The following is a 12091-nucleotide window of genomic DNA, read 5'->3' as shown; positions in this document are numbered from 1 at the left end:
TCTGGAGAGCGGTCACTACAGCTGCTTTAGTCCCTAAATATCAACAACTTAGAATGTTTGAAGAAATTAACTCTATTTAATTACTTGGTATGATTTATAGGGGGAAGGGACCTCCCACGGCCCACACCCTAAACTCTTGCCTTTCCTTCCTCTTCTTTGCCTAAAAGCACTGGGGGTAAGCAGGTTTAGGGTAGACGATCAGCCTCAGTCTTCATTTAAGGACCCAATACATAGTAACCAAAATGTTTGTTCCTGTTTCAGGAAGTGAACACTGTGCGAGGAGCTGGACAGCCGGTGGCAACTCCATCCATGCAGCCCTCTCTCCAGCCAGCGCATCCCGTGCTACCGCAGATGACCTCACAAGGTAAGGAACCTCTCTGGCTCTGTGGCCTTGAATTAAGTCAGCACCAGAGTTATCATCCCTGTTCCTTACATTGTTAGGCTGCATTGTTTTAGTATTGAGAACCAGATTAGAGTGTAAAACTTGTCAGTTTGTCCCTGGGTGGGGCATTTTCAGCCCTGGAGATGGATTTGGTCTGCCTGCTGTGTCTCCCGCTGTGGGATAGTGCCAGTTTCGGAAGTGTGCACTCAGCTAAGGAGACACCCCCCTGCATGTAATTCTGTACTTCCCGTCAGCTGATGGGACCATAGGTCTGAGTCACATGTGTCCGACCCCCAGGTTCCTTGTGCCAGCCCGTTGCTGAGATTCCAGTAGAGTTGGTTTCAGGAGAGTAGACGAGGACAGTGGTCAAGTCCAGAGTGTGTTGTAGTATGTAAAGTTCTAGGCCAGACTTCTGCCAGGGAGGGCAGGATGGATAATGGTGAAAACTTTCTGCTTTATCTTAGCACCTCAGCCATCTGTTTCTGGACTCCAGGCACCCTCTGCTGCCTTAATGCAAGTTGCATCTCTTGATTCCCACTCAGCTGTGTCTGGAAATGCCCAGTCCTTTCAGGTAACAAGGTTTTTAAACCACATCAGTTATAAGCTGTAACTTACTAGGTTCTTGTCAGTGTCTTTTCACCTTCCTGCACAGATTGTACCGTAGCGATTCCCCACATCAGAATTTATCACTCTCCCCCTTCCTGAACCGCCACTATCTTATCTCTAAACCAGACAAAGGATCACCTACCGTACAGCTTGTTGTAAAGCAGAAATGTGAGAAAAGGCAAAGCACCCGGTACAAGGCCTGGCACATGGTAAAGACCCAGTCAGTGTTTGTTTTCTTTCCTTTGCACATGTCTCCTTGAAGGGCGTATTCAAGTCCTCTGTGTTCTTTTCTATCTAGCAGCTGATAGGCTAACATTTTGCATTGTACTTAGCAGAACTGTTGTAGGTTGAGGGTGGAGTCTCTATGGAGACTGTTTCTCTAGTTATCTTCCAAAAGAGATCTCCTAAAGTAAGTTTTATTCTGTTTCACAGAAGGCAGTGACAGCAGTCTGTCTCCTCTGCTGACATTTGCCAGGACAGTGGATTCTTTTTACTGCCTTGATATATTTGGTGGATAAAACATACCCCCAGTAATAAGAGGGCCTCACTTCCTTGGTGATCCATAGGGGAAGGGTAGGAGTGATGGCTGGTGAGCTAGGCCCCATTGGTGGGACAGGGTATGTCAAGAGTGAAATAAAGGCCCCACTTGCCCTCTCCCCACTGCCAAGTGGACAATTACTATCCTATAGCCTGAGTTTTTTGTTTGTTTTTGTTAATAATGGCTGGGTAGGTAGTTTATCTATCCCTGGAAATGAGCTGGATTTCCTTAACTCAAGGAAGAATAACCATCATCATTTAAATGAAAGCTACTGTTTATTGAGCATTTCCTATCTGCCAGGCACTTAACTTACCAGCTGTTAGGAACTTTACATATATATCACTTCGTCTAGTCTACACAACCACCCTGAGTGGAGTTATTATTTTCATTTTATAGTTGAAGGGACCACAGTTCAGGAGAAAATGGAAGCTCTTGGTCACAAGAGCATCAGAATCTAGCAGGGAAGAGTCATCCTTTGGAGACTGGTGGATTTACTTTGAAATCTCAATGAATACCTGTCCTGTGACCCCAGTGGAGCCTCAGCCATGTTTCTTTAGTTTAAAAATTTCTTAGACCATCAGTAGGCCCAGTGGCTGGGAGATGAATCCCTACTTAATTAAATCATACTGCCAGAGGACTGGGGAGTGACCTGAGACACACTTCCCTCACTTTCTGGGCAGGACTTTAGTGATCACGCACCACTGGATGACACAGATCACTCTCCTGCTGCAGTGCCTACCCAGTACCGAACTTGATCTACTCTGTCTCCACCCTTAACAAGGTTGCGTCTCCTTCCAGCTTAATCTCTTTATGCCATCAAAGACAGATTAAGCAGAAAAGAAAGACGTGAATGTTTTATAAACTGGCCATAACTTGGCATTTTCTCAGCCCTATGCAGGTATGCAAGCCTACGCTTATCCCCACGCGTCAGCCGTCACCTCCCAGCTGCAGCCCGCGCGGCCCCTGTACCCCACACCGCTCTCTCAGTCTCCCCATTTTCAAGGTAGGGAGCGGACCCCATGGTTTCTCATCTTCTGCTCCCCTTCCCCCCGCCACCAGCCCGTGTTCATATTCACTCCAATAGATTTCTTCCTTTTTTTTTTTTTTTTTTTTTTTTAAATAGCTTTCTTGAGAGGGGTGCCTGGGTGGCTCAGTGGGTTAAGCGTCCTGACTTTGGCTCAGGTCATGATTTCACCGCTTGTGGGTTCAGGCTCCACGTCGGGCTCTGTGCTGACAGCTCAGAGCCTGGAGCCTGCTTCAGATTCTGTGTCTCCCTTTCTCTCCACCCTTCCCCTACTCTCTCTCTCTCTCTCACATAAATCAAGGATTTTTTTCAGTAAAATTACAGAGTTGTGCAACCTTCTTTCTCAGCAGTCCAATTTTAGAACGTTTCCATCATCCGCAAAAAACCTGTCATGCCCACTTTCTGTTTTGTTTTTGCATTTTCTCCTGCTAGCCCTTTTACATTGCTCTGTCAGAGTGGTTCTGTAGAGTTTATAGAAAACTGTAAGAGAATAACATGTTGGGGAAAATTGTGAGAAAGCATGGTGACTGGGGGTATTCAGTATCTCAAATGGAAGCTACTTTGTTACCATTTTTAAATTATGAAAATAATAAGCTCTGATAAAAAAGTCAACACAAGAGTATAAAGTAAAAACTTCCTGATCTCCATCATTAATATCCCTGACCGTGGGAAACTGTTAACAGTTACTTGGGTAACTTACAGGTATCTCTCATGCATGTACAAGTGTCTATAAAAAACTCATTGGTATAAAAAATAAAACAAAATGTAAATTTTGCATTAAAACACGAAAGAAAATGAAATGTACATTTTATGTTTAAAAACCAACACAAACTAAAACGTAAATAGCTGGAATGCTATCCTACCTTCTTATTCCGCAGCTTGTCTTAGGACAGCGGTAAGAAGAAGACAGCATATCCTACAACATAATTATGGTCCCGGAGTGGTAAGGGTTTCATGGATGCTACTGTGTCTGGAGCCCTGCCCCTTCTCCATCTGGGAAACCATCTAATCTCTTCTCCTCTGTGAAATGTTCCCTGCTCGTTAACATCCCTACCTTCTCTCCTCCCACACACAGAACTGCGTATATGTGTCACCAAAGAGTTAATCTTTGCTTTTCTCTGTGCTCCTTTTGTACCTTGTACATGGTCCATCTCTTGCACTTAAAACACTCTGTTGTAATAATCTGTTTTCATGTGAGTCTCCCCACCAGACTGTGAGCTCGCCAAGGGCAGAACCAGGTTTCATTCGTTGCTGAATCCCTGGTACCTGGTACGATGCCTGGCATGCACTTGGATGAGTGGAGAAGTAATCCGAGCTGTTAGTGCGATGGCAGACCAGAGTGGGCATCCTTGTGCCCTTGGACCAGACCGTCTCCCTCAATGCATTTTGCAGGAGCATAGCTTACTATTAGCTTTGGAGCCCTTTTCCTCTGTGTTCTCTATATCTTCTCCTGACAGTGTGAATCGCCTACAGCATTTCCCAGTATTTTTGAGATGTTAATTTCTTTCTTTCCTCTGCTGCAAGAGCTGTTGGTTTTTCCTCATACAGTCTCCTCTGCTCCAGTTTCATTAGGTTCTTTTTGGCTTATGTCTGTTTAGGATCCAGTGACATGGCTTCGTTTCTCATGACTGAAGCCCGGCAACATAACACTGAAATTCGAATGGCAGTCAGCAAAGTGGCTGATAAAATGGATCATCTCATGACCAAGGTGACTGAGTCAGGGTTGGGGCTGTGTTGAAAGTAGGGGAATGAACAGGGGGTGCAAATAGGGAGCAACCAAGACTACGGGTAAACTCTTCCTTGGTTTCCTGTATTCCTAGTAGTTAGTAGTTATTTTCCTAGAAGGTTAGTTTTTACTTTGGAATCCAGGTGGCAGAAGAAAACTAGCTTATGTTCAAGATTGTCTCAGAAACTCTTCAAAAAAGTAGTCAGATCTTGGGTAAGTTTTATTTCTTCATTTAAAAATTTCTCACAAAGTCCTTCCTTCCCCCTTTTGTAGGTTGAAGAGTTACAGAAGCACAGTGCTGGCAATTCCCTGCTGCTTCCCAGCATGTCGGTTACAATGGAAACCAGCATGATTATGGGCAACATCCAACGAATTATTCAGGTGAGAGGGATCAAGAAGAGAACACAGCCTGCAGGTCTTGCCCCCTTCTCTTTCAGGATGCACTACGCTTTAAAACCTCTGCAGCACAGGTAGAGAGCTTGTGATAAATGCTGCACTGAGTTGGGAAATTCTGGAAAATCCATTATGTCCTAATTTGAGTCCAAGCGCCTCATCAATATAGAGTCACAAGAAAACTTTTTTTTAGACTGTAGTTTGGAATTTTGCTTCATTTTATGTCCATGTATATGTTTAATCTATTGGGCATAGTGATTTGTATTCATCAGGTATGGTTTGATGTTTTAAATATTATATCTGTGTGGACATAAGTTCTAGTTTTTTAATCTCAAATTTTATAACAGTGTTACCTGTCAGTTCAAGCTGATTCCCTCATATTTCTGGCACTTTTCTCTCAAAAACTCAAGTTATTCATCATATATTTTGAATTTAGGAAAATGAAAGATTGAAACAAGAGATCCTCGAAAAGAGTAGTCGCATAGAAGAACAGAATGACAAGATTAGTGAACTAATTGAACGAAATCAGAGGTAATGACAGGTACGGGGCACTGGCTAGGATGGACAGAGGGTTTCATTTGTAAATGCCCAAGTTAGATAAGCATGTTTGTTTAGTGTAGTTTATGTGTACTTCTGCTATTTGTTTCCTGCCTGTCATGTGAATTACTGTTTGTTTTCTGAGAGGCATTTTGGTAGAAAGAGCACAGTAGGCTGTGATATAAGGCAAACCTGTGTTTAAATCCAAGCTCTGCTCCTCTTTTGTTGTGTGGCTTTGTGTATTTATTTATTCCTCTTGGCCATAGTTTTCTCATCTGTAAAAGTGGTGTTAATACGTAGAAAACCCTCAGGAATACTGTCAACTCTTCTCTCTTTTGTGTGGGCTGACTCTATTTCATCAATGAGAACTTCACTGATTTCCATATAAAGCCCAAACATTGTGTAATTTTTCTAGATCCTTCTGAAGATATTAGGGGGCTGGTCAGGGGAACATGTCACAGCATGTAGCATTTCACTTAAAGAATCATTCTTCCATATTTCTCTTTTCTAGGGTCTCTTGATTCCCACTTGTGGGGGGATTTGGGGGGGATAAGGGCTTTCTTCTCTTCCTTCCTCTTTTCTCTTTCATTCCCCCTCACCATACATGCTTCCAATTCCTCTTCTCTTCATTATGCAAGGCAATACCTCCAGCCCTGGTTCTTACCTCCAAACTTGATTACTGCAGATCTAAGGAAAACAAAAGTGCTTTCAGATTGTTTTTTGAAGTGTAGAGCAATGTTGTGAGCACTGATTGTGCCCGGTATACATTCGGTGCTCGATAAATGTCTTTTCCCCTATTTCATAGGTATGTTGAGCAGAATAACCTGATGATGGAGAAGAGGAACAACTCGCTTCAGACAGCCACAGAAAACACACAGGCAAGAGTATTGCATGCTGAACAAGAGAAGGTAAAGTAACAAGGGAGAGGAAAGCCCATCAGGATGTGTAGAGCTCAGGAGTGGTCCTGTGTACGGACTTACCGATCTACTTTTCAGCAAAAGTTTTTGCCATCATTGGGAAAAGAATTAGAAAGCATCCAACGGATTTTAGTATATCCACCATCCAGACTTCTGTTTTATAATATGCTTTGCAATGGGTTGACTCAAAAACTATCCTTGATCTTAGTAATTTGATTAAGGTGAGGATTACATCATTTATTAGAAAACGAAATTTATTCTGTTGACACAACAGAAAATTCTTATGCCACATAACAAACACTATGGTGAAATTTAAGGTTGGTTACTTTGTTCCTTCACCTGCGTCTGCTGGAGCATTTTGAAGTACTGCTGTTTGGCTTTAGTCAGTTCAGAAGTAGGAATTTTGACTGTTCCTGGAGTAGCTATAAGCAAGACTCTAGTGGGCCTTGGGCTGGGCTGGGCTGGTTTGGAAGCTCACTCCTCCTGTCTCTGCTCTGGCAGTACTGTTTATCCGGCATGGTTTCCTCCTTGTTTGGGCTACCATTCCTCAGTTGGGAGCCCTTGACCCTGTTGTCTGTTACCTCAGGTTTAAGAAATGGTTTACATTTTCTATTTGAATGTTTCTTGGAAACTTGAAAAGTTGAGTTGAATGCATTTGATAACCTTGTGGAGTTTACCCACTTCCTCATTGGCTGATCATGATGAGGATTCCTTACTTACGTCTCATGTAATTTTTCATTCTTTGTGTTCTCTTAGCTATAGTATCCAGGGAAGAAATATCTCCGACCTCTTAGCCTCTGATGAGCAGTGCCTTGCCTAGCACAGCCCCATTCCATCCTGATCCCAGTCCTTCCTCACTGCTACTTTCCACATCCTTTGTTTGTTGTGGCTGACTTGTCTGGCCTGGGTCAAGGTCAGCACCCTATGACATTGGCATCACCAAACAGTACTGGGGTCACTTCATCACTCCCATTTGCCATACTTTTTATTACTTCTCCTTCCTCTACTTTTATTTTTTCTCTCCTTTACTCTTTCTTTTCTCTTTTCTTTTCTTTTCTTTTCTTTTCTTTTCTTTTCTTTTCTTTTCTTTTCTTTTCTTTTCTTTTCTTTTCTTTTCTTTTTCCTTTCTTTCTTTGTTTAATCCGTAGGCCTGGCAGGGACACCCAAACATGTTTGGTCTAGCTGTTAGACCTGTTATTCAGGTCTAAAATGATTACTAGAACTTCTAGATCAGTTGTTCCCAAATGCTAGTCTGGTTGCCTCAGAACCCTTGAGATGCTTGATTAAAAAATACATGTTCTTAAACTTCATCTTGAGATTCTAATTCAGGATATCTAGCCAAAAGCCAAATCTGAACTTTTAAAAAGCTCCTTTTGATTCTGATGCACAGCCAGCTAAGGACCCTGCTCTTGTTAGTGGTTTCTTTTGCGGCAATTTCTGGACGTGGCAGCTGGGCACATTTGTTTTTAGTAATTTCACCATGTGATTCTCATGCTGAGTATCAGTAGGGGTGTGTGTGTGTGAGTTCCAATAAAATTTTATTTACAAAAACAGGCAGCAGGCCAGTTTGGCCCGTGGGTCAGGGTTTGCCAACCCCATGAGTTAGCTTATTAATCCACCCACGTGATTCGTATTGATAAACAGAAATGTCTGGCCCAGTGCCTGTAACTGGTAGATGTTCTGTCTGTAAGAGCAGAAACATTAGTAATAGTAACAGTGGTAGCAGCTGCAGTATGTTAAGTAGCCACCAGGTTCTAGGCACCCTGCTTCCACACATCGGAGAGCATCTCCTGGACTAAGGATCACAGGGCTTGGTGGGCGGGTACCAAGTACCACATGCCTCACTTGGCCACTTTTCTTCCAGGGAAACTTTCAAGGCTCGACTCTGCCCGCTTTTCTTTTGCTCCACTTCTTTCTTACTTAGCAGTCGTCCCTGTGAAAATTCTCCTAAAGGGAGATAATTGAGGTCCTTTAACCCCTGGAGACAGTTCTCTGCCTTCCAACGCAGCTCAGAAAATTTTGGCTGAGTGCTCAGTGGATATTTGGTAAATGGAATTAATCATTATTATTATTTTTATTTTTTTCTGTGACAGGGTTAGTATTTCCACATAAAACCCTGGACTAATGCAAGAGCCGTCGGAGGTCACTTGGTTTACAGAGGATCAAACTGCGACCCAGAGAGAGTCAGAGACTTGCCCAGGGCCTCACTTCCAGTCAGCTATGTCCTTTTTCCTTTTGGAAAGGACAATTGCCATTTTTCTTTGGTACCTTTTCCTGCCTCTAACTTTTGAATGCTCTTTTTTACTTGTTTTTCTGAATTCTTGGTTCTCCCTGCCTTTGCTTTCCTTTCCTATTACTCATCCCTTCACTGTTTCCTCTGTGCACACATGTGTGTTTGGGTGAAAGTATTGCTTTTCATGCTTCTAACAGGCCTTTCTAGGTAAGGCCCTGAGCTAAAAAGAACTTTTGAGCGACCTTTGACTTCGCTTGTCCTTTGGTGAGGGAGGGACCACCCATCCCACTGCCTCCCCTCCAGGGACGTACAGCCCTTCCAGTGGTCTTAGCTGCGGTGAGTCCTTTGTGAATGGCCCTCGCTCTGATATCTGTGAACTCTCGAGCCACAGACAGACATGATGCTCTGTGGGTGCTGTGTGAGCTCAGGTCCCATTAGGCCACATGTGGCAGAACAGTGACTAAAACTTTTTTTCTACTTGGGGCAGATGAAAACCCCTCTTCTCTCTGGAATTTCTAGATACCATTGTCCTCTGTGTTTAACAGGTAAAAACCTAAGGCTACCACACAGCAGAAATAAGTATCTTAGAGCTCACTCCAAAGGTCTCATACTGTTAGAAGAAAAAATTATTTGGGCACTTACTGAAATAGTAAGGAAGACTTTATTCAACATTGTTGCAGAAGGAGAGAAAGATTGGGCTCCTCCAAATACAGTAAGGACAGATGGGGGATTTATAGCTAAGGAGCAGAGTGAGGGTCAGTGCCAGAAAATGACTCAGAGGAGACATCATGGGTAGGGGGATTCTTGGCTAAACCGACCTAGTAGGATTCTTGCTAATGACAGGCCAAGGACTGAGATACCAAAGGTCGAGCATGAAGAACTTGTTCAGATATCAAGGAGAGGGGTTGTCTCTGAATGGACATAGCAGGATTCTTGCTAAAACTAGGCTGGGCAGGCCACAGACAGGATGGGAGGCCAAGGTCAGGGGCTCAGAGGAGTCTGAAGTTTGGTCAAGGAGAGAGTCTTTGTCAGGGGGTTCTCAATACTCATTCATAGCCTGTTTCTTTTTATTTTAGATACACTTTCAATTTGCTTTATTTCCCCCACTTTTAGGAGAGCCAGAATATCAGATTTTATTTTATTTTATTTTATTTTATTTTATTTTATTTTATTTTATTTTATTATTTCATTTTATTTTTTAAACTGTTAAAAATGTTTTATTTATTTTTGAGAGAGAAAGAGAGAGAGAGGGAGACAGAGCATGAGCAGGGGAGGGGCAGAGAGAGAGGGAGACACAGAATCCAAAACTGAGCTGTCACCACAGAACCTGATGTGGGGCTCGAACCCACAAACTGTGAGATCATGACCTGAGCCGACGTCAGACGCTTAACCAACTGAGCCACCCAGGTGCTCCCAGAATATCAGGTTTTAAACATAAGCTAGAGGGGCGCCTGGGTGGCTCAGTCGGTTAAGCGGCCGACTTCGGCTCAGGTCATGATCTCGCGGTCTGTGAGTTCGAGCCCCGCGTCGGGCTCTGTGCTGACAGCTCAGAGCCTGGAGCCTGTTTCAGATTCTGTGTCTCCCTCTCTCTGACCCTCCCCTGTTCACGCTCTGTCTCTCCCTGTCTCAAAAATAAATAAAATGTTAAAAAAAACAATTGTAAATGTAAGCTAGAAAACCAGTAAAGGCTTTGGAAAGCTCAAATCTGCAGGGGTGCAGTGAATACCATAAGAAGGGACAAGTGACAGTAAGAAAGTAAACAAGTATAAATGCACAAGTAGATAGTACAGGAGGAGGAACGGGAGTAGCAGCGTAATAGTATAGGAGAGATGGTCCAACCACATCAATACTTCACTGTCCAAAATCAAGACTGGTCACCAGCCGAGCAACTGTTCACTGCCTTTCCTGTCATCTCATTTCTCCTCACTTTTATGGGAGCACATCAGTTCAGGTGACGAGACTGTGGTATTTGTCACTTGTTTACCATTCTGTTCCGTTGACCGTCCTCTTAATCATCACGCGTACTGCACAGACTATCATTAGAGGGCTCTCCAGGGTAATCACTGTGGTTTTGCCGGATGTTACTCGAGCACGCACACGCAGCTTCTCTTAGGCCAATCCAGGGCACCGTTTGCAATACGTTCAGCCCTCAGAAAAACTGAAACGTTTCCTTCTTTTGTTAGCTCTGTTCTTCCAAGAACCCCCAGCACAGTTGCTCTCATGTGGCTGAGCTTTCCATCGTAATACTGCCAGTGGTCAGGACCGCTAGGGAGAAGCTGCAAACTCACAAGTTGACAGTGTTGAAGGCATTCAGTTTAAATTTTAAAAGATCCTTTTCTTTTAAAAAAAAAAAAACATACGTGTTTATCCTAGGAAAGTTAGAAAACGGGCAGGGATACCATTTCTCACATATCAGATTGGTAACATTTAATAGTAGGCTGTGGCTCTGTCCCCGACGTCTTCTCTCATAGCCCTGTTCTTGATAGTTGCGTGCAGGATAGATGTATCACAGTTTGCTTCATCAAGCCCATTTCCCAGCATTTTATTTTTCCATTCTTTTGCAACTGGAAACAATCGGCAGTGAAGATCTCGTGGCAAAATTTTTGTAATTTCGCTGAATGCTTCCTAAGGACGGATTTCCGCAAGGGAATTCGTGGACCAGAGACGCATGTTGAAGGCTTGATTTCGGTTTAATGCATGTTGAGGGTTAGCTCCCTTCCTGCCAGTTCAGTCAGCAGAGTGTGTGCGGTTGGGTCCTCGCTTGGAGGCAAGGGACAGCCGTGTTTGAAGTGGCGTCATACTTTGTTACTATTCAGGCCAAGGTGACGGAAGAGTTAACAGCAGCCACCGCTCAAGTCTCTCGTCTGCAGCTGAAGGTGACCGCTCACCAGAAGAAGGAAGCGGAGCTGCAGATGCAGCTGACAGAAAGCTTGAAGGAGACAGACCTCCTCAAGGGCCAGCTCGTCAAACTGCAGGCAGAGCTCTCAGGTGCGTCCTTGGTGGAGGGGCTGCGACGTTTGCCGTTTAAACTTCAAGAATGAAAGTGTGGGGCACCTAGGTGGCTCATTCAGAACAGCACGTGACTCTTGATCTCAGGGTCGTGAGTTCAAGCCTCACGCTGGGGGTAGAGTTTACTTAATAAATAATAATAATAATAATAATAACAATAATTATTATTATTGTTATTATTATTATAAAAAGGAATTTAACCGTGTCCTTCCTCCCCATCCATTTGTCATGACGCTCATGAAGTTTGCTTGGGAGGGACTGAGGCAAAAATGAAAGTGGGCCTGTATCAACCTACACGATTGCTTGACATAAAGGACAACTAAAGAATGGACTACCCATCTGGATGGACCAGCCGCCACTCTTCTACTTTGTTTGGGCCAGTGTTGCCTTCAGTGCCTTTGAGTTAATGGGTTCCTCTAACTCGTGACTCATTGGAAGTTTAAGGAAGAAATGCTTCCTGTGGCGGTTGCCTTCTTGTTAGAGGGTGGATTCCAGCCCTTCAGTCTGGCACTCGAGGCCTCTCCAGCTTGGCCTACTTCCTCTTATGTTGCTCAGTTCATCTTGGTTCTGGACATCCTAACCAGCCTGCTGCAGCTTCAGCCCATCCTGTGGTTCTTGTCTTGTTTTTCCTCCATGCTCTTCCCTGGACTTGGTGTGTCTGCTGTCACCAATGTTTGCCTCTAATTCTCCAAAATTTATTCTTTCAGAAACTTTTCTGGTTTTTTT

General features: G+C 43.7%; 1 protein-coding gene across 4 annotated transcripts in view; it reads left to right on the top strand.

The window, feature by feature from the left end:
- FKBP15 (FKBP prolyl isomerase family member 15) overlaps positions 1 to 12091 on the top strand; it is a 57580-nt gene that overhangs the window by 34456 nt on the left and 11033 nt on the right. For 3 of the 4 annotated variants that reach the window (XM_003995763.6, XM_045043248.1, XM_045043247.1), the window contains exons 13-20: positions 262 to 364; positions 847 to 953; positions 2415 to 2529; positions 4149 to 4258; positions 4550 to 4657; positions 5106 to 5200; positions 6012 to 6114; positions 11173 to 11344. In XM_003995763.6, the coding sequence (XP_003995812.2) occupies positions 262 to 364; positions 847 to 953; positions 2415 to 2529; positions 4149 to 4258; positions 4550 to 4657; positions 5106 to 5200; positions 6012 to 6114; positions 11173 to 11344 (913 nt within the window). The remainder of the gene's footprint in view (positions 1 to 261; positions 365 to 846; positions 954 to 2414; positions 2530 to 4148; positions 4259 to 4549; positions 4658 to 5105; positions 5201 to 6011; positions 6115 to 11172; positions 11345 to 12091) is intronic. The other variant, XM_045043249.1, reaches the window with a different exon arrangement.

Source organism: Felis catus, chromosome D4 (assembly GCF_018350175.1).
Source record: "Felis catus isolate Fca126 chromosome D4, F.catus_Fca126_mat1.0, whole genome shotgun sequence".
NCBI lineage: Eukaryota > Metazoa > Chordata > Mammalia > Carnivora > Felidae > Felis > Felis catus.
The sequence above is the reverse complement of the archived record's forward strand: the minus strand, read 5'-3'. Positions and strand labels throughout refer to the sequence as shown.